Here is a 21,736-nt window from a genome sequence, read left to right as displayed (position 1 = left end):
GACATGGATGCAGGGCAGACCATTAACAGGCAGCTGTAGGAAATGATCCTGCAGACAGCCCTGGAACTGTGAGTGTCAGGGTGCCTGCACTCAGCATGCAAAGCTGCCTGGTTTGGGTCAATTTTTATACAATTATTTTCTGTATAAGAATAATGCCTTTTTATCTCCCTTTCCCCATGTCACTCAAAGGACAGATATACAATATTTTTTTTCTTCTGGGCTAAGGATGGTCACTGTTCTTTCCTCCAAGCAGTGCCAGGAAAGGAGGGGACAAAAAATTGGATTTCAGTATATCAGCAGCAGGACACATCTTTTCTGAAACTCCTCCAACTCCAGACCAGTTTGGAAGCCTAGGGTACTCAACTTGAATTCCCTGGCACATGGGCTTCAAAAGGACTAGTTCCAGCATTCCAGACCTCTGGAGCTTATATATTAATGATTGTGCTTTTACTGGGCTGGGAAATTTCAGCTTTAATAGGCCAAAAAAGAAATTTTCTGAACTACTGTCTTGGTTTCATTCTTGCCACACTGAGTTAAACCAAGTGTGTTTTTCAAAAAACTGCTTCACGTAGAGGTGGTCCAAGGTTTTGGTCTGGGATGTGTGAAATACAGAATTGATTCCCTGAATGCACAGACAGATTGTAAATTACTTACCTCCTCACTTCCCTATCCCTCCAGGATTGTCTCTATAGGAATAGAGTTGCAACTTTTTGTTTTTTTTTTTAAGATAGCAACTTTATTCATTGTTGTTTTCCTTCAAACACCTCTTGTTTTGGCAAACACAGGCTACCTGCAGGTTTTTCGCAACTCACGGTGTAGCTGGAATTTGCATTATATATGGGCTTGAGCTGAGTAACTGCTCTCTTGGAAATCTCTCACAGATCAGGTCAGCCAGTGTCTGCTTTTGTTAGATTATGCTATTCCTTAAAAAGCATTTTAAAACTACAACATTTCTCATCACTGCCCATTTCCTGTGCATCTCTGCTGTGGAGGGCTCAGTCTGCCTCTGGGTGCTAATTGTCCGTGATGACAATCAGACTGTAGGAGGGCACACATACTTACTACCTGCACATCCTTTTGTGCATCCAAGCACAGACAGAGCAGACAAATATCTGCTTTGGGATGGATTCCATTTTCTGATGGTCAATACCCTTAAAAGGAAAGTATTTCTGAATACTGGTGGTGCCAGGGTATCAGCAGCACCCATTACACAGCCGTGTTTGTAGCTAAAGCACTGATTATTCTAATGTGTCTTTCTCCAGCTGGGTGTCCATGGCTACGCCTTCCTGAACACCAACAACGGCTACATCCTTTCACACCCAGACCTCCGTCCTTTGGTACGTAGAGCTGTGCATCTGAGAGCCTTTGCTGACTTGAACACAGTGACTTTCAGTGCTGCTTCCGATTTCTTTGGGGTTTTTGAGCTGTGAAGGCCACCAGCCTCTGACATACAGGCACCCAGGAGCAGGAGGGCCAGCTGGCCTCGTTGTTGAGATGCCCAGGCACGTGGTGATTTTACGTCTCAGACACCTGCTGGTCAGCACAAACCCACCTGCTCACAGCTATAAGCATTAGTGTGGTCACCACAAGAGAAAGCTGCTGTGAAGCCCCAGGGTGGCCCTGCCTTCAGAAAGGCACCTTTGCCCAGGGCGACCACAGGCACCGGGAGCCACTTCAGTGTATGAAGGGAAGGGACACGCCGTGTTTCCAGGGCAAAGCCAGGCAAGGGCGCTGCTTTACCCTTCCACCGTCAATTGGCCTCTCCCAGTCCGAGTCACGCCTCCTCCCTGACCCCCGAGATTAGTGGAATAGCCTTCTTGCTATTAGTTCTAGGTGAAAAGTCTCCCGTGAGTGGAGTTAAAGCCTGACTCCCATCAGAAAAGATCTCCTGCTGGTATTATAATGTTAATGGGATTATACTCTTAGCTGCAGGGAAAAAACTGATTTCCTGCAGGCAAGGGTGTTGTTCTGATCTGTTTAGGAGAAGGAGGCCATAGCCTTTACCTGTAAGTTTAGCTGTGTTCCTGTCTTTCCCTTGCTCCTGGAGCAGCCTGTCTACTGGAACTCCCCTAGCCCCTCACTGCCAGGGTAAAGAAATACGTGACATGGGACCAAGAAATTCTGCCTTCCGCACAAATTCTGCCTTCCTAGTCAGAGAAGAAATGAGACACCCCTATTTTTTAAATTACACACCAATTCTTAAAGTGTTGGTTTAGGAAGTGATCTAGCTACTTACTTGAACATTTTTCTTTCTTTTTCTTTTTTTTTTTTTTAATGCCAGTATAAAGAAGGAAAGAAACTGAAGCCTAAGCCAAACTACAACAGCGTAGATCTTTCAGAAGTGGAGTGGGAAGACCAGGATGAAATAGTGAGTGTCACAAAGTGTATTTAGCCTCTTGTAGCACCTTCTTTCTACTATTTTGTGTACCTGTATGGAAGGTGTGGGGAGCACTCCTGCTGTTTTTCTGTGCCTGACTGCCTCTGACTAACAGAGATGGGTGGTTTACAAGAGGACAAAGCATGAAGCTCCCCTACCAAGTGCTTGTCTTCCTTCCCAGTATGAATTTTCCTTCTCATGGAACAAAGAAGTGCTGGGAGGAGGAAGGAAGCACTTTGGAGGATGCTCCAGGGAGCCAGTCTTTGTGTAAAATGCCTAATGCTGCCTTAATACAAAGCCAGAGTAGTTGAGGAGTGTGGCAGTGTCCTGTGATGTCACCCACACACGCAGTACGTAGAGATACACCTGAAGCCACTCAACTAACAAGATCAGGAACAAGGCAGTACGTTCATCAAGAGAGTAAAGCCTGCAGTCACTATTAGTAATAAACACAGAGGATAAAGGACTTGGGAAAAACAAATTCCAGAAACCACCTTACAGCACAGGCATGGAGTCACTGAAAGCAGTAACCGACCAGAGGGAAAAGATTAAAAAAAAAAAAACCAAACACTTTTCTACTGTCTTTTGAGCAAAATTATTAACAAGTGATAAAGAGGAAACAGCGTGCACCTTTAACAGCTGCACACTGCTGCTTTGCATATCTAGGACCCCAGAAAAAATGAGAATATAGAGAGGTTCCTCTGTGGCTGGTTTTATTTTACTCAGAACTAGGAGGAAATAGATACTTAAATTACTAAGATAAGAACTGAATTTGGAGTAAGATAGAATTAGCTGTGAGACACATGCTTCTGGATCACAGGGGAGACTGCCGAGATAAACGGATCTGATGCTTATACATATCCACTTAAACAGGCAGGACAAACAGAGCAGCAAGAGGATCAAAGTACCTACTGCCACTAGTGTAGGCCAAGTATAATGGCAACATCAAAGGAATTTGGGAAGTGGAAGAGTGGCAAATTGAGAAAGGGAACACAGCAGAACTACGTCATTTGGAAAGCAAGACGAAAATAAGAGGTCTTACATACAGTGGAACCACCAAGATGCAAGTTGCCAGCAGCTTTCTTGTGGGTTCACTGATCTCTTATAGGACTTCACTCCCATTGCTGTTTTCTCTCTCACTGGAGCCACTTTTAGAGCTATACCTCTTTGCCTGGTTTGCTATTAAAAGGAAATAATCCTGGAAATGAAAGAAATCTGCTTTGCTCTCATATTTATTTGGCTAGTGGGCTCCTGTCTGACCAACTGACACTGATACCTGAATGCAAATACAATACCAAGTGTAAGGTTTCTGTCCATAGGCAATCAGAGTAAAACTATCCAGGGGACAAAAAAATCATGAAACCAGCATAAGAAACAAAAGCCGTTTTGTCTTCCTGTACTGCATCTTCCAGAAGAAAGAAAGGTTGCAGTCACAGAGGGTGCAGAGACATTCAGTGACGTGAGCAATATCTGCAGTATGACTTCAGCAAGTCTAGAGGCTCTCAAGATACTCCCACTGCAGCAGAAAGCTGGCAACATTTCAACACTCATATTTGTAGCTATGGTATTAGATCAATGACAGACTCCACATCAGTTGCAGTATAATCTCAGCAATGCTGATAAGCAGCACGTTCAGGCTGGAAAAATATGTCCAAGCACTAATACAGCCAGCTGCAGAAAGAAATGCAGGAGAGGGAAGTTGGCATTGTCTGAAAAACGCCAAGTGATGCACAGTGGTGCAACCTGCAGCCAGGCAGCAGCAAGGGTTTGGGCTTCCCTGTAAAGCAACACAGGGATATTCATAGTGTGAGGGGGAAAAGGAGAAAGGCCAGGGGTCTGGAGGGGAAGCCATCCAAGGAGTGGCTGAGGTCTCTTGGTCTATTCAGCCTGGAGGAGGCTGAGGGGAGACCTCATTGCAGTTACAATGAGAGAGGAAGAGGAGGGGCAGGCACTGATCTCCTCTCTGTGGTGACAGTGACAGGACCCGAGGGAATGGCCTGGAGCTGTGCCAGCGCAGGTTTAGGTTGGGTATCAGGAAAAGGTTTTTTTTCCCCCAGAGGGTGGTTGGGCACTGGAGCAGCTCCCCAGGGCAGTGGGCACGGCAGCAGCCTGCCAGAGCTCAAGGAGCATTTGGACAACGCTCTCAGGCCCGTGGTGTGATGTTGTAGATGTCAGTGAACGCAATGGGAAGAATGATGATGTCTGACTTATTTCAGAAGGCTGAATGAATTCTTTATTATAATTATGCTATGATACATTAATATACTATATAAAAGAGGATACTAAAAACTACATGCTACTCTCTCTAACTATCCTAACTAACTCACCTCACAACTCATGACCCTGTTCTCCAGAGTCCAGACACAGGTGGATCTCATTGGCCATCAGGCCCAAACAATCCACCGTGATCCAACCAGGCATTCGCTCTAGGTAAACAATTCTCCAAACACATTCCACAAGAGAAAAACAAGGAGCAGAAATAGAAATTGTTTTCTCTTTCACTTCTCTCTGTGCACCTTTATAAAAATCCTGAGAGAGAGAGAAATGTGCTTGCCACAGTGTGACTCTTGGGGATGGTGCTGCACAGGGCTGGGAGTTGGACTTGATGATCCTTGTTTCCAATTCAGGGTATTCTATGATTCTCAACCCAGAACCCATAGCAAATCCTGCAGGCTGTCAGACCACAACAGAGAGTATGCTGAGCCTCTGGAAGAAGGTCAAACACTCTTAGCCAAAAAGAGTAATAGTGCCAGCCAATGTTTTCATTTCCAAGATGTGGGCCTTGGGAAACATGAGCTTCATATTCTAGGTCTGTAAATAACCCACATCAAACAGCCATAATAAACAAAACCGTGGCCTTGTAAAGCCAATGCAGTTGAGACTGGCTAGCACCTGAATGGAGGCCTGTCTCTGGAAGTAAGGAAACAATTTGTGAATGAATAAGTTACTTCCCACCTATTTTTTTCTATCCAGCCTGAAGCAATAGACTTGATATGCTCTGGCAGGCTAGACCTGAAGTCAAAGCCTCTGTACTTGTGGAAAATTTCCTGGATCTTTCTTGCAAGAGGCTGGGAGTCACTATGAAAATTACATTTTACCTTTGGAACCTGGGTTGAATAAAGTGGTCTTCTCACTGCCTACCCTGCTCTCATATAGTCTTGCTTTACTGTGCTAAACAGCTGCTTTGCTGCATCTCAGAAGTGGTGCTGAATACAGCCTATAATTTATAAATCAGTTTTTAAAATGTCAAAGAACTTTGGATTCAGTCTGAGGGAGTTAGTGGGTTTCTCAGTTTTCTCCTCTTCCAGGCTCTCAAAGCACTGTGCTAATGAATTTCTGGCTGCCAAACAGTGAAGTCTGTAACCAGGACTGGCAATTTCATAGATTCCAAATCCTTTATTTTTGCTAAAAGACATATCAACAAGCTTTCAGGATAAACTATTACTATTGTGTATCACTTATCAACACGACTGTCCAAGGATTCTGATCACTGCAAACAGGATTTCTGTTTAAAAGAAGACAGAGCTGGGGAGGAGAGGGAGCCAACAGTGATTCTTTCTGCCAGCCCCTGTGTGTTAATGACAGGTGGCTCTGTTAATTCCTGCTGGGGCCTGCTTGGAGACACTAACACCAAACTTGTTCACCTCTGCAGCTGAGAAGTGCTATGATCAATGGGGAAACAGGCTACCTCTCTATGGATGTGAAGGTCCCTGTGGACAAAGGGGTAAGAAATTATCCTTCTGTTCAGGTCACCCAGGGGAGGGGATGGGAAGTGGACGCTGAAAAACCACAAGGGATGTGGTTTTCAATGTTCAGCATTCCTGAGTGTGAGGATTTTATTGTGTCACCACATATATAACGCATGTGCTAAAACATACAAGAGAACATTAGAAGTGCTCGTTACACCTACCAAGATTCTGTTCTCAGAAAGGTACTGGAAATGTCTCTCAGCTCCCTACTTTGTCCAGGCAAAGCCAAAAAGCATGTTGTTCATTGTTTATAGGGCTGTGAAATGAATCAGAGCTCTTCAAGAGTTAGAATAGGGGAAGACTATGCTGAACTTAGGCAGAAAGAGATTTGGAGACTGTTTTGCCACCCTCTTTCCCTACCCAAAACCATTCATGAAAACTTTGTCCCTCACTTCGTCAGAATGTGATTGCCTTTATCCAGGTCCAGGATTAAATGTCTATGCAAATATTTGCAGATGTTTTATGAAAAGTCCTGGTGAAATGGAGACTTCTGAACACTCCCTACCAGCTCTAGGGCAAGGTTATACATCTTCCTTTGGAATCAGTGCAAAATTATCTTGTACATTTATGTTCACTGGTACTTTTTCATTCACATTTATTTAACTCTCTCGAAGATTTTGGCTTTCATCATTTCCTGTTAGGAAGTATTCCAGAGTCCTGCAAGTTACACTGCCCAGAACTCTTCTATATTTCAGGAAAATTTTCCATCCTTTATAGAGAGCATTTTTTAAGTGACTGGCTGAACTGTTCCCATGCTAAGCCACAGTCAGCATCAATTCCAACAAACCAAATGCTCACAGCCACTGCTGAAATGTGGGACCATTTCCTAATGAAGACACCCCTCTGTTTCCTCTGAATGGTTGTCCTGCTAGATCTTGTCACTGCTTTTTTTTTTTTTTTTTTTTTTTCCTCTCTATTCTTGGAGTTTGTAACTCCCATGGACCTGTTGATGGCTTTGCTTTTCTTCTGAGCATTGCTAACATCTGCATTTGAAATATTTGCACACTTTTCAGCTATTATGATTGTTCCTGTTGACTCTTCTATAATTTCTGGTGCCCAAGTACCAGGGCTTCACTGAATTATGTGACTGTTTCCCTGTTGCTCTGCACAGAGCAGCTATTCTCTGCAATAGGATATTTCTGAACAGGGAGCCCCCAATCTCCTTTCTGCTGTCCTTTCAATTTTTTTTTCCCTCACACAGCTGCACTGGAACTGCCGCCCTCAATTCTGTGTTTCTTAGCTATTTTTTTCAGTTGCCATTTTTCCACATGAAACCCACTTCTCCTTTCCATCCAGTCTTTCTAATTTCAAGGGCTGTTGAGACACTTTTTTCAGTATGCAGAGAAATGTTCTGTTTTGTCTTACAGATATATCCCTGTACAGAAGGGCTGCTAAGGCAGAGTCTGTTCCTCCCATTAGATTTTCTTCCCTCGATGGCCTGTTGCTTACTGTTTCTTTCTGTTTACAGTTCTGCAGCTGGTTCTCCCTCTATATCTTATTTAAGCCCACTTTAACTGATTCTTTGGAATAAAAGTTCATGAGAAGCTGTTTCAAGTACTTTATATAAATCCAAACATATTGAATGACCTTTATTTCCTTCATCCATTACCTTAGTTATTCTATCAAAAAAGTAATCAAGGTTTTAGAGCAAGATCTATTCTTTGTAGGTCTAGATTGTTTCTTTTGCTAGCTTAACCCCTTTGTGCACACTCAGTAACACTTCTGAGTCATCCAATGCTATCTTTTAGTTCAATATTTTAGAGACATCCTTCTGCTACCCTACCCAGGGGAAAAAGAAGATAACAAAAAGCAGCCATGGTAAAGAGATATTATTTGTTCCATTCTGCATCTCTAGAAGCCTTATGAAGCACAACAGGGGACTGAGGCTGAGTCTGTGACAATTTTACTATGATCAGAATACACATGGAGTGGAAATCAGAAATGAAGCTTAGTAATTCCCACTTGTACGCTGCTAGCTGATGAAGCAGAGCAGCATTGAAACAAAGAAAGTGCTGACAGGGCCTTGAAAAAAAGAGAATGAGGCGGCCAGACTGTGGAAAGAAGACCTGAGAGAAGGGGATAGAAATTATTCTGTCAGCCACGTAAATGTCAATAACCCACATTGATTACAGGAAGATATCGAGAACAGAGTGAGATAGAGAGGAAAAAAACAAGGAGCAAATACAGGAGGCAGTTGTTAGGGAGTTCTGGGGGCAGCAATGCCTTCACTTGCAGCTTGAGTATAGAAGGGCTGTGACTGTGAAAGCTAAAGAGAGAGGACACAGGTAGAAGTTGTGGCAAACCTCTGGTAATGGCAATAGCCAGGCCTGGATGCCTATCACAGCATCCAGTCTGGAAATCCACATGTTTCCAGACTGCAGGGGATGGCAGTCAGCCATGCTGTCACTGTGCCAACATGCCCATGCTCTCCTCCCTTCAGCCCTGCTATGTAGCCAAGTCCTGCCTGATCATCCTCAGCCCCACTTGGCTCAAGGGTGCCTCTGCTTCTTTTCCATGCCATGGATAAGTGGTGGTACCTCCAGCTGTCTTGGGGCTGGCTGAGCACTCACCAGAAGCGGGGCAGGTCAGGGGAAAAAACGAGGAGCAGAACAAGCCCTGCTAAAGGAGTACGGGTCTCCGGGTAGTGGCCAGGTCTTTCCCATGCCTCCCTGCTTCAATCATCAGATCAGACAGGCAGGAAAAGGGAGGGTTAACACCTTTCGTACCACCCACAGCCACCAAATCACAACCAAGTGATATTCTTTGGGGGTATCACAGCCCTTTGGAAGATCTTGCACATTAAGAGAAATAACTTCATGGAAAGGGTTATTTAAAAATTTGAATGGACCACCCAGGTGGTGGAGTCACCATCCCTGGAAGTGTTCAAGAAAGGCCTGGATGTGGCACTTAGTGCTATGGTCTGCTTGACAAGGTGGTGATAGGTCAAAGAATGGGCTTGGTGATCTCAGAGGTCTCTTCCAACCTTAATGATTCTGTGTGGTCTTGGCCCAGCAGAAGACCCTGTTGTTCAGCAGTACAGTTGCAATGCACAGCAGGGAGGGGAGGGGTTAAGCCACCTGCCATCTCCTCACCTAACAGCCTGAATCCCCATCACACCTAATGATATCCCCCATCCCTGTCAGCACAGTGAACACAAACTTGGTGCACACTGTGGAGCTGGAGCCCTCTGTGCCTCGCTCCACTTCCAGGGCTGCTCAGCTCGAGCAGCTTAGAGCAGGCATGACTTTCCCTGGGGAACACTGAGTTTTCTGTGTTCACTCCCCTGTCTCCCACACACATCCTCTCACCTCGTTCTCAGACTGGGTCTAGGATTTTAAACATATTAGGGTTCATATAATGGCATAAGGCTTGGATAGAAACTTTCCAGAAACTTTTCTCCTTTAGAAAAGCGTTCCACTGAAATCAACACTTTCCTACAGGAAAAGGCCAGTCTGGCAAACAGATGAAGTTCTGAGGCAGCTTTCAATAATCTGAAATGTCTTCAGTTGAAATGTCAGTCTGAAAAAAATATTGGCGTGCGAACCAAAATGGCTTGGATTTGAAACAGCACTTTTTTTCCAAATTGAAAATGTAAAATTTTTTTAACCGATTTTAACAAAATTGGAGTATGCTAATATTTTGTCCCTCTTTGGTGTGAATGCAAATGTCAGGAATATCAGCATTTCCCACAGAAGTGGGCAGACTTGGCCCTGGCTGCCCACCCACGCAGAGGATAGGTTCACCATTCTGCCTCTCCTTCAACTCTACTCCTCCTTCTTATCTGCCCCTGAGCCCCCCTCCTGCTGAAGATGATGATGATGTACAAAGGTGTCAGAGTTGCTGTGTCTAGCAGAAGAGCAGCAGGGCCCAAGCACGTGTGCTTGGAGGGGGTGAGAGGGAATGCAGCTTCCCCCGAGCCCTTCCTGCAGCCAGTGCAGGAGCCCTAGAACAAAGAACGGTTTATCTGAAACTCTTGTTGGAAAGATAGAGTGGCTGCCTGGATCCTAGCAGTCTCAAGGTGCTGGATATGCTGAATCCTGCACATTCATCCCAGCCTCCAGCCAACCCTACAGGGTGTGAGGTGTTGGGGACATTATCCCAGGCCCCCATCACCACTATGCCCTTGCTCTGTCAGATGGTCTCTCCTATTCATTCTCTTATTTCAGAAACGAGTTCTCTTCCTCACCAATGATTATTTCTTCACGGACATCACTGGCACACCCTTCAGGTGAGCAAGGATTTGTGGCACCAATACAGTGTATCAGAAGTCTGATCAGGGACAGCAGATCAGTTCCTTCTCTTCATAAATATAGCTGCAAGTCATGAGTACAGCAGTAGGAATAACTGACTTCTTTGTTCCTATTGCCATTAAAATATTATTTGGGGTCAATTCAAAAGGAATATTATTATTTACCTGAAATTCAGAGTCTGACAGCTATACCTTAGGTAAAGCATGTTGTTTCATTTCAGAGAAATGAGACAGCTTAAATTTTCATTTCCACCGAATATGGTGTATGGTCCTGGCTTATGGCTTAAAAAAAACCTCAACATTGTTATACACTGAAAATTATAAAACAACAAATAACAAATGAAGGAAATTGTTGGGAGGGAGGGAGGGAGATGATGGCTTTTTTTTCCCCAGCTGAAATGGTTTGAAACTGGCAGAGAGATTTGAGAAATGTTATCGTTGACCTGAACCTACAACACTGGCCAAAAAAATTGTCACCAGCAATGCCTCATAACTCTACAGACAGGCTCCTTAGCCCCCTGTGCTGAAATCGGATCTTACTTAATCCTCTTCCAATGATGTTCTTTTCTTTAATAGCTGTGGAGGGAGTTAATGTCATTAAGGGTTGGAACTGCAGGCAATGACACCTTTCCTTGCTGACAAGCCCTCTGTTTTCCTTCTTGCCTGCAGCCTGGGTGTTGTGCTGTCCAGGGGGCACGGGGAGTACATTCTGCTGGGGAACACTTCGGTGGAAGAAGGTAGGTTAATCTGAAAGGGGCAAGGGAGCTACTCTGAATGTCACCAGTTCTCCTTCAGAGCCTGGATGTGTCTGTCTGCTTCTTCACTGAATACTCCATGTACTCTCTGGTTTCAGGTTTGCATGACCTGCTCCAGCCAGACCTGTCTTTAGCAAATGAATGGTAAGTGAAGAAATCCTGTCAGTGACACAGGACTTTGTCATGATATTTGGGCAAAGTTCCCAGCAATCTGGTTTGAGTTCACCACCCTCTGTGGCCTAGGGAAAAAGCAGTGCTGTTCAGGTGCTGGACCTGCAAAGACCTGATTGTCTCCAGGCAATTGGCTTTCACCCCTTCCTTTGGGAGATGCCACCAAGACCTGGCACATTCCTCTCCTAAGAAACAGCTAAGATTTATCCTCAGTCTTATGTGCTCACACTTACTTTGTTCCTCCTCGTGTTGCTCAGAATTGTCTTACAAAACCTACACCATGTCAGACCTGTTAGGGAATTTTGTTGCAAGATTGGTGAGAGATTGAAATGCTTTTTTAAATCCTATTTTATTTTTGGTTGGCATCCTTGTGAACTGAGCATAGACCTAACTTCTAGCGAACACGGAGGTGATTTATGACCCCCATTTAAATAGCAGGCAGAACTTCTGGCTTTGCTTGGTTTGGATATGAAACAGGGTGAAACACGGCACTTTCCATTTATTGCTTTGAGGTTTGGGGTTTTCATGAACCCAATATTCAGTCCCACTCAGTCGCAGGAACCCCGGCTGTATCAAAGCCAAAATAACTATATTCAAGCAGCCCTGCACCCCTTCTCACCTCTCATTACGCTGTCAAGTTTCTCAAGCAGCACATTTGAGACACAGAGACTTCTCCTTCTTCTACTCCTGACTTCAGGTGTCAGCTTACCACTTTTTACATATTCATTTCTCTTAGACTTTTCTCATAAATCACTCCTTTCAGCCCCTTTATGAGTTTTAATTCTCTTTTAGAACCCCTTCCTCTCCCTTGTCCTGATAATGGAGCAGTCAAAATTGGAAGCAGGATTAGAAGGCCGGTTTCTTTTATAGTACAGAGCATTTCTAATACATTCTTCCACTTCTCCCCAAACTGTGTCCTGAGGCTCCTGCACTTGTGTCCCCGTGGGACAGCTTTTGTTGTCACCATATCACACTGCAACATCATTCCTCATCACACACTTTGTTCCTCTGTCTCTTATTTTTTCTGCTCCTAGTCAGGTCTCACATTTCACATGACCCTCTGCTTTTCAGGTCTCTCCATCACACTGTTACTTTCTATAGAGGCACATGTACACATCTTACACAACATAACACAGGAAACTGCTGGCAGGATTTGGAACAGCTCTGTTGCGTTGTAAGCTTATGCTGGAGAACACAGCAATCCTGCTGAGCACAGCAGTCAGGTTAATTGCTGTTTGGTTTAGTGATAGGGTTTGACTTACAGCCACACTGTTAGATTTAGAGTGGGCACAACATGCAGCAATGTAAAAAGTAAAGACTTTGCAGACCAAGGTTTCTTGCTGACTTTCTTTTCACAGTTATTATCATCCAGGAACATTTGTTTGACTATGGTTTCTCTTTGCCCTTTTGGATTTCTTCTCCCCTTCCCACCAGGATTTACTGCATCACCGACATTGATCCCGACCACCGGAAGCTCAGCCAGCTGGAGGCTGTGATCCGTTTCCTCACTGGAGAGGAGCCTGACCTGGAATGTGAGTCCCAGGCACAGAAAGTGCCCTGCTGGGCTTTTCCTGTACCCATCGCAAGGGAGAGGGGACTGTGACAAACTGATTGGTCTCAGACTGAGCCCCTGTGGCACTTGCTTACACAGGCAGGACTGAACTCAAGCCCAGATTAATTCACAAGTGGAAATGAGCTGAGGATCCACCTCCTTGTCTCCATCAGAGGATTTTTTTCCATTTCAAAGCTGACACATAACTCAGCCTTATTGGAGGTGACAGCACAGGAAATACTGGGAAGTGGAAGGCTTGAATGGAGCTTGGCAGGGGCTGCACACCAGGTTTAAGACAGACTGACTGACTGACTGGTCTAGAAGGGACAGTGGCAGGAGAAGCCAGGAAAAGTGCTGAGACAACTCATTTTCCCAGGGACACCAGGCATCATCCTCCAAGGGCTCACGGTGCCCTCTAGAGAGATGGTTTTTTTTTCAGAACAAGGATTATTAATTTTGTTTTCCAAACACAACAGGTAACTGATCCAAGAGAAAAAATGGTTACAGGATTATTATATTTCCTGCTCCCCCTGCTGCTCATCCTTTGCACTGGGTCCCATTCTCCTGCAGCTGATACAGCACCACTGAAGAGTGGGATCTCTATCAGGGGCAGAGATGGGCAGCTGTGCATGGGAATTCCTTACAGCAGTTTGGTTTTAGGATGTCCTTCAGCCCCCTTAGTTGTGCCAAGTACAAGCTTTTGCATGTAAGGCTGTACCTCAGAGGTACAAACCTTTGCCACAAGGATGGGAGTCTCTTAAAAGTAAAATCAACTGCAATCCAGTAATCCTTTCTCTCTTGCACAATGTGAGCAGAGCCCTCCTGGCTGTCCTTGGAGTAGGCTGGAAAGAGGAGATGTATGGTGTGAAGAGGCCAGGGAGGAGGAAAGTTTTAGGACAGCTGACTTGGAGAAATATGCTGGCTTGGAAGTGCTGTGGAGGAAAAACAAGTATGATTTGAACACATGAATCGTAGACATGGTGGGGGGGCTCAAGAGGGAAAGATCTCATGGTGGGCTCTGATTTTGAAGCTTGAATAACAACAACTGTGGAGAGAAGGATCCTGAAATCTGTGGCAAAGAAATTTGGGAGAACTTGATGTAAAACATTAAGGGACACCTGGATCATCAACCCAGAAAGTTTCAGTGCCAGAAACGCTGAAATGGTGGGGTGGCTCCATCTAGAGCAGCACTGAAAGAGGCATTTCTGGGACACGATGGTCACCATGTTCTCACAGATCAGTGCAAGCACGGCAATACAGAAACAAAGCAGGTCAAATAAATGGGGTTCTGGGGCATGTCATTTAGCACATGACGACACCTTGAACTTTCCTAATCACTTCTTAGCTCCAGTCCAAAGTGGATTAGACTGGTAGCCTGGACTAGCTTGAGCATCTGGTGAAAACCAGGACAGGAAAATGTTTTGTGACTCACAGGAAAGAAGGAGGACTAACAGAGAAACCAGTGAGCAAAGGGACAGAGTAGCGGCCATAAAAAAGTCTCTAGTGGTGTTGAAGGAAGCTACTTGAGTGGAAGGTGTTGGCTGGTATCCTCTCTACAGGATACCCAGAAGAAAGGTCAAGGCAGGGATTTGAGGCAAAGGCTTTGGACAGCCTGCTCAATGAAGGAGTCAAGTGACAGTCTAATGAATAAATTCATTTGAAAGCCTCTCACTTGCCCACTCTTGTTTGGGCACCACCTTTCCACAGAGTTTGCAGGGGAACTGGTCTGATGATTTTAGACATTAGAAAGAAATTCTTCACAGAAAGGGTGATTAGTTTTTGCAACAGCTACCCAGAGAGGTGGTGGAGTCACTATCCCTGGAGGTGTTTAAGGAAAGACTGGATGTGGCACTCAGTGCCACACGGTTTGGTTGACATGGTGGTGTTGGGTCATAGGTTGGACTTGATGATCTCAGAGGTCTTATCCAACCTCACTGATTCTGTAATTCTGTGATCTTGGCTGTAACATCTGCTCCTGTGTTTTCCACCACCCAGGCTGTTAGGACGTCTTCTCTGCCCTGTAATGGGAGGCCTCTTTTTTGTGCCACATTGATCCACTGTCCTCAACAGGCAAATGCTCCTTACCAAGTAACTCCCTAAAACATCTAGAGAAAAACACGTCTTTCTCTCCTGATTTTTTGTTCTTCCTTTTTCTCCTTAGGTGACGAGGAGTTGGTCCAGGAAGTGCTGTTTGATGCAGTGGTCACTGCCCCCATGGAGGCCTACTGGACAACACTAGCCCTCAACATGTCCTTGTAAGTGTAGGAGACATAAATATGGATAGAAAACCACTATGGGTTTATGCAGTGCCTGAAATAGTCACAAACTTTTGCACAGCATACAAGAAACTGTAGAAATAGCTCAAAAAGCTGATAGAAATAGCTCAATAGCTTTAGAAATAGCTTGAAAAGTGTCTCTCAGGAGGGAACTCCAGTAAGCTGGGCCTCCTTGGGAGAGTCTTTAGTTTGGTGAGGGTTTTTCTAGTGGAGAAAAGGGAGTTTGGTTCTTGTCTCTATTGGTGGTATCTCCAGGTTGAACCTCAGGCAGATAGTGGACAGGCTGGCTTCAGTAAACAACTTTGTATTTTATTATTTCCAGTGAGGCACCTGTTGCTTGTGGTGCCTTGTATCATGTCACACAGATCTTCTTTCAGCAGACAACGTGCTACTTACTGATATACATGGCCATTGGACTCCTGTCCCTGTTTCAGTTCCTTGTATCCCTACACTAACAGAAGCTGAGCCAGTGACAATCCTGCTAGGACACACAGTTATCAGCACAGCTTTAAATAGCTACACCAACACACCCTCTTTAGTCACATTCTGCTACCCTGGCCATTCTCTGCATGCCAGATCCAGTCATTCTCCTTCTGTAGTTCCCCTCCTGCACTTCAGCCCTGTGAGAGTAGCCTGGAGCAGAGCTAGCAGGGACAGAGTAGCCTATGGCCTACTTAAAAGAGAATGAAATAAGCACACTTCAAAGGTTTAAATCTGAGCACAAGTCTTAAATCTGCCAGTTGTCAGCCAGTAACAACCTGTTGCCATTAGCAAGGAGGAGCCACTATCACTCCTGGTGTAAATGGGTGATATTGCAAATGAACTTGGGACCAGGTCTCCAGATGCGGCTTCAAGTTTGAAAGGCCCTCACCCTGGATCACAGCTGTTCTTGTGAGAACTGTTTGCTTCTGGTTGTGTATTTCTGTTCCACAGGGATACTGAGGTAGGCGTTGAGATGGCGTTTCTGGGCACTCGGGCTGGACTCATGAGGAATGCCCTGTATGTGGGCTCTGAGAAGATTTCCAACAAGTAAGTCCCTAAGCTGCATTACAGAGTTTCTGTCAGTGTCTCTGAAGGGGCAGCATGAAATCACCACCAGCCTTAGAAATGCTTTTGAGGAGACAGAATGGAAAGGAGTAACACCTTGATGGCATTAATGCCGATTCACAAAATCAGAGTAGGTGGCCTTTGTCTTCCTCTGGTCCTTCTGAGTTTTTCTTAAAATACTGTCCCAAAGTGCATTCATCTGAATGAAACCCTTCAACCATTCCCCGACTTCAGTCAGCTGACACAGAAAATGTCTGCAGTTACTGCATATCCCCAGGACCATTTTGGAGTGCAAAGGCTTTGCACTCCAGTGCCCCAGAGACATTCCAGCTTGGCTGTGTTTGATCCTTCTGTCTCAGTTCCACTCCCAGGTTTATGCCAGGCTGCCTCTCGCCCTGCCCGCACCGCAGCTGCATCCCAGCGCCTTGCAGTGAGGCGTTAAGCAATGTGACTGACATCTGTCACAACCCATTCGCTCTCCTGTCCTCTCCCTCAAGGCAGAAGTACGTGTGCACTGAAGGGTTTTGACATGGAAAGGGTAGTTTGCATTCTGTTGCATTTTGGATACGCAGGCTGGTGCATGCTGCTGTAGGAAAGGACAGGTCACAGAGGCACACCAGCAGATGGAACAGAAAGGGACCATGTGGGTGGTGGTCATTAGCTTCTCGGCAGCTGTTTCACTGTCCCCAGGTTCCCCAAACATGAGTCCCACCCTCAAGCTGTGCCTGAAAGGTGACACTCTTCATGTGTTTGAAGCAGTCTGAACAACTCAGAGTAGTCAGTCTCTGGCAACAAGGGAGAAATGCCGTGTGCTTCAGGAGGCTAATGTGATGATTCCCACTGTTTATCAGGAACATTGTTCAGTGCTTCAAACAGTCACAGTCACCACACTGCAGAGACAGATCCCCACATATCTCACAGGAGGAGCTTCTGGAATCCCCTGAAAGGAAGGAATAATAAATGAGGAGTTATCATTACGTCAAAATATACAGCAAAACAAGAGTCTGAAAACAAAGGGATTTGCCAGGCAAGCTGTATGGACCTCCAGGGAAGCAAATGACCTGATTTTCATGAGGTCTCGCCTGAGCACATCCTCTTGCCTTCAGAAGCACCTCTTTGCTCAAGCACTTCAGTTCCCACCTCTCTAGGAATCACAGAATCATAGAATTTGTTAAGGGATTGGAATGGACCTTAAAGATCATCTGTCCCTGACCCACTCTGCCATGGGGAGGGACACCTCCCACTAGACTAAGTTGTTTAAGGCTTTATCCAAATTGGCCTTGAACACTGCAAGAGCTGGGGCATCCACAACCTCCTTCAGCAACCTGTTCCAGCTTCTCACCAGCCTCACCTTAAAAGATTTCTTCCCGGAATCTTACCTAAATTTTCCCTCTTTCAATCTGTATCTATTTCTGCTTTCCCTATCACTGCAGTTCCTGACAGAGCCACTCTCCAGCTTCCCAGCAGCCCCCCAGATACTGGCAGGTTGCTATGAGGTCTCTGCTGTGATCATCTCCTGAGGAGATGAGGATTTACACGCAGTTGCAAACCTTATGTTTGGGGTGGGTGGTTTGTTTCTGTAGGAGACTACCTAATCCCCTTTCCTCACCTGCTCCCCATCCCCTGCAGTAACTAATGGCCACAAGCACCTGCGCGGGGTGAGGAGCCCACCTGCTCACGCCGCACTCCGGCGCTGCCCCCGCTGCTCGCGGGGTGTCGTTCCCGGTAACCCTTCCGCGCTGCCCGGTTCCGCGCTGCCCGGTTCCCTCCCGCCCGGTTCCCTCCCGCCCTGCCCGGCCCTCAGAGCCCGCGGGCCCGGCCCCACCGCCCGCCCGGGGCCGCCGCCGCCGCCGCGGGCCTGGCCCGGGCCAACAGCGGCACCTGGCGGCGGCCGCGGGAGGCGCGGCGGGCGCGGCCGCCCCTCAGGAGCGAGGGAGGGCCCGGCCCTGCCCCGAGGGGACACCGGGGCACAGCGGCGACACCGCCCGCCCTCGCCCCTCAGGAGCGAGGGAGGGCCCGGCCCTGCCCCGAGGGGACACCGGGGCACAGCGGCGACACCGCCCGCCCTCGCCCCTCAGGAGCGAGGGAGGGCCCGGCCCTGCCCCGAGGGGACACCGGGGCACAGCGGCGACACCGCCCGCCCTCGCCCCTAGAAAAGCCCCGGGTGCTGCGGTGCGGGCGATGCGCCCCGCCGCAGGTGTCCCACTGCGCTGCCCCGAGGAGGGCTGCCGCTCCTCCACACCGTGTTATCTCCCGGCAGGAAATTCCTGACACAGAAGGACAAGGAAAGCATCTTCACCATGGACCACTTCCCTCTGTGGTACCGCAGGGCGGCCGAGCATCCCCCCGGCAGCTTCATCTACAGCATTGTCTCAGAAGATGATTCAGGTAACCCCAGCCTCAACACAGAGCAGCCAGAGGGAAAGAGAAAAAAGCCTTTCACACCTCGCATCCCACACCGCGCCCATCCCGATACCTTTATCGCCGCTTCCCGCCTAGCAGAGCAGAAGGATGGAAATTGAAAAGCAGGGCTTAGGTAGATGGAAGGGTTTAGAGAGGCGGGAGCTGGGGGAACACAAAGTACTTGTGGGGCTGGAAAACGCAGGAAACATGAGAAGGGAACAGGAAATGTGTTGCAGAAGGAATGCGGCACATAGATGTGGCCAGGCTTGGGAAGGAACAACATCAGCCCTGCTGGATGGCAGTAACAGCTGGCACTGGTGGGGGATCAGCAAACAGCCAGGAAGTCTAAGTTCAGAGGGTGTCATTTTTCCATCACCACTTTCCATGACAGGAAAGGATGGGTTTGTTATGGAAGATGGTGGAGGAAAAGGGTGGAGAGGAAGGCTCTTCCATAGCATTGGTGTCCCGCATCCTTCCAATCCTAATACTAGAAAATGGCATCTCTTGCTCAGCAAAGTTCAAACACTAGAGGAAAGGAAGGAGTGGCTTTTCAATATCTCCTGCTTGGTTCCCGTATGTTCCCGTGAGCATGCAGGGCCAGCCAGGACCTTCTCAAAGGCTGGAAGAGAGCAGAAGAGCCTAAAAACAAACAAGCAAAACAAAATATTCATGTGAGACTCCTCCACAGAAGGCAGAGATCTCCTCTGTGCTCTTCCCTGGCCCCTAGCTCTCCATCTCTGTCACAGAGCTCAGCACTGTAGCTGTTAAAGCTTTTTGTGGCACAGTGGTGGGAGTCTGGTGGGTGGGAAAGCAAGTAGCAAAGACAAGAAACCAGCCTGGGAGGCAAGAGATGAACCAGGATGTACAGGGAAAGGAATGGAAAGAGAAAATACTTGAAACCTGCAAAAGCCTCTTTCTCCCCAACACCCTTACATCTCACTTAAAAAGCAAGTGTGGAGAGGGGGAAAGATGGCAGGAGGGACCTTCTACTCCCCTGCAAGCCACGGCATCTGCTTTTTGGAATAGAGCATGGGTTGGAAAACCAGGCAGTGATACCCTGTGGGACTTCCTAGAGCAGCCATTACCCAGGCCACAGTAGTCACTGCTGGCTAAATATTGGGGCTGTGGCTTGCTGTGGCTTTCTTAGAAGTCACAGCTAGTTTTGGATAAAGACTGAAGACAAGTAGCTGGCACTGTCCTTTATTTTACATGGCCGTGGGTCAGAAGCTTAAATCAAGTCTAGAACCCCACACACCTGGAAATCCTGCAGGCACCTTGTGAGAAGTAGCACTTGGCCCTGAAGACCTTGTGCCCTAAACTGTAAGGGAGATTATTAGTCTTTAGGGATGAGCAGCTGGGCTCAGAGAGACTCCCTGGGAAGGGCCAGGAAATAATACCCAGTGCTTCTGAGATAGTCATTTACTATAAAGCAGAGTCCAGGCCCTTCCTTGACGTCTGATGAAGCAGGGCTGCCCCACATTTTAGCCAAAATAGGCCACCCAGTTTCTTATTAAATTCTGTCAGATGCTGAAGTCCCCTTTTCATGTTTTCCACAAGTCCCCTGCTGTGACAGGAGGTTTTTTGTGGCAGATGGGCTTCTAATCATCTAAGAAGGAAAACCCCCAACAGCTCTCTGTTGGAGAGGAAACCAGCAGGAAGTGACTGCAGGTCATCAGAAGCATTCATACACAGAACCTCCTTCCACTGTCCAGAAGTCTCAGCAAACAAGGACAGCAGGGAAGCCTCTGCATGTCAAGTAGTACTGTTCTTGCAGCCCAGATTTTTCATGTGTTGCGTGAGATTTTTTTTCTAGAGACCCTAAGTGTATTTTGCTTCTTTGTCCCATTCCTCAAACAAGCCATTTGAAGTTCACCATTGTCCTGGTTTAGGGCAAATTTGGGAGAAAACCTCTAAAGGGGTTTCCTCTAGAAAGAAAATTCAAGTGGCCCCTCCCACAACTGGTTCCAGAAGAAAGATTTCCCCAGAGAAAAGTGGGAAAAAAACTTTATTTAACAGGCAAAGCGTCCACCATCAAAACCAAAAAATCACAGTAATAAACAATAAAACCTCTTGCTGCTCCAAAAGAGATGACAAACTCAGAAAGCCCCCTTGGTGGGCTGTAGCTCGGCTCACTCAGTCTCTGATCAGTCCCTCCGGCGCTGGAAATGCCACGGCCCGGGCCCAGCCCAGTGGGCCACAAGTGCAAGCTCCTGGTGCTCTTCTGGGTGTTCAGTCCAGAGCAGGTTTAAACAGGCCCACAGACCAGGGAACTTCTCTGCCTCAGCTAGCTAAAAACTAACTAAAAGCAAAGGAGAGCTCTGTCCTGCTGTCTGTCCATCCGCACACAACACAGTCCAGGAGCAGGAATGTGGAGCAGTGAGTGCAGTCCCTGATAACAAACTCCGCGCTTCTTCTCTCCCCACTTTGCCCTCAGAACCAGTCTCAAGGGTGCAAAACCTATTATCCAGCATATTCAGAACAGACAACTGGGGATACAAGCATCATATAGCCAACCCAGGACAACCATAAAGGCAGGATCATACTCAAGGCATGTGAGCTGAGTATTTATTTCACAAAGGTTTTACTGCTTTTGACACACTTGAGCAGGTTAATCTGGCTTTGATCAAAAAACAAAAACAAACTAGTGAGAGCCTCCAGGCTAAACTGTGGTAGGCACTGAATTGTGCTCTGGACACACCTATAATGATGAAGGCAGACATGGAAAGCAGTAACAAATGCTGGAGTTGTGGGGATGAAAAGAATCCCTGACCCATCTGTCTAAGGAAGAGATTTCCATAGAGCATATGCGAGGAGGGAACCAGGTGCAGACTACATCGATCAGCCTGGCCTTCCAACTGTCCCCTGGCAGTTCCCAAAGAGGTGCCCCAGCTGAAGTTAATCTAATCAGTTTCAAAAATATATAGAAATGGAATCTGCCACATGGACAATTGCAGGCTGGAACAACTGCCCTGACAAGGAGAGATGGAGTTCAGTTGCTTGAGCCTATCCAGCCATGTGATTTTAAATGCCCCGTGGGAGCTCAGGGATCTGCACTGGGCTGGCAGATGTGTCACAGGACCTACAGGATGCTTAAAGCAGCAGCTCAAGGATAACTGGAAGACCCCGGGGCATAAGAGAGTTTAGGCAACAAAGTCCC

The 21,736-nt window shown here is 46.8% G+C and overlaps 1 protein-coding gene across 9 annotated transcripts in view; it reads left to right on the top strand.

Annotated features, from left to right (window-relative positions):
- Positions 1-21,736, top strand: part of CACNA2D4 (calcium voltage-gated channel auxiliary subunit alpha2delta 4) — a 131,360-nt gene that overhangs the window by 35,577 nt on the left and 74,047 nt on the right. For all 9 annotated transcript variants that reach the window (XR_010999517.1, XM_068191783.1, XM_068191777.1 and 6 more), the window contains 10 exons: positions 1,263-1,337; positions 2,282-2,368; positions 6,030-6,101; positions 10,293-10,354; positions 11,045-11,112; positions 11,229-11,274; positions 12,736-12,833; positions 15,015-15,108; positions 16,063-16,158; positions 18,437-18,564. Coding sequence is in view for 8 of the 9 variants with exons in the window: in XM_068191783.1 (XP_068047884.1) it covers positions 1,263-1,337; positions 2,282-2,368; positions 6,030-6,101; positions 10,293-10,354; positions 11,045-11,112; positions 11,229-11,274; positions 12,736-12,833; positions 15,015-15,108; positions 16,063-16,158; positions 18,437-18,564 (826 nt within the window). In the remaining variant the exon portion in view is untranslated. The remainder of the gene's footprint in view (positions 1-1,262; positions 1,338-2,281; positions 2,369-6,029; positions 6,102-10,292; positions 10,355-11,044; positions 11,113-11,228; positions 11,275-12,735; positions 12,834-15,014; positions 15,109-16,062; positions 16,159-18,436; positions 18,565-21,736) is intronic.

The sequence above is a fragment of the Anomalospiza imberbis genome, chromosome 5, assembly GCF_031753505.1.
Source record: "Anomalospiza imberbis isolate Cuckoo-Finch-1a 21T00152 chromosome 5, ASM3175350v1, whole genome shotgun sequence".
NCBI lineage: Eukaryota > Metazoa > Chordata > Aves > Passeriformes > Viduidae > Anomalospiza > Anomalospiza imberbis.
The sequence above is the reverse complement of the archived record's forward strand: the minus strand, read 5'-3'. Positions and strand labels throughout refer to the sequence as shown.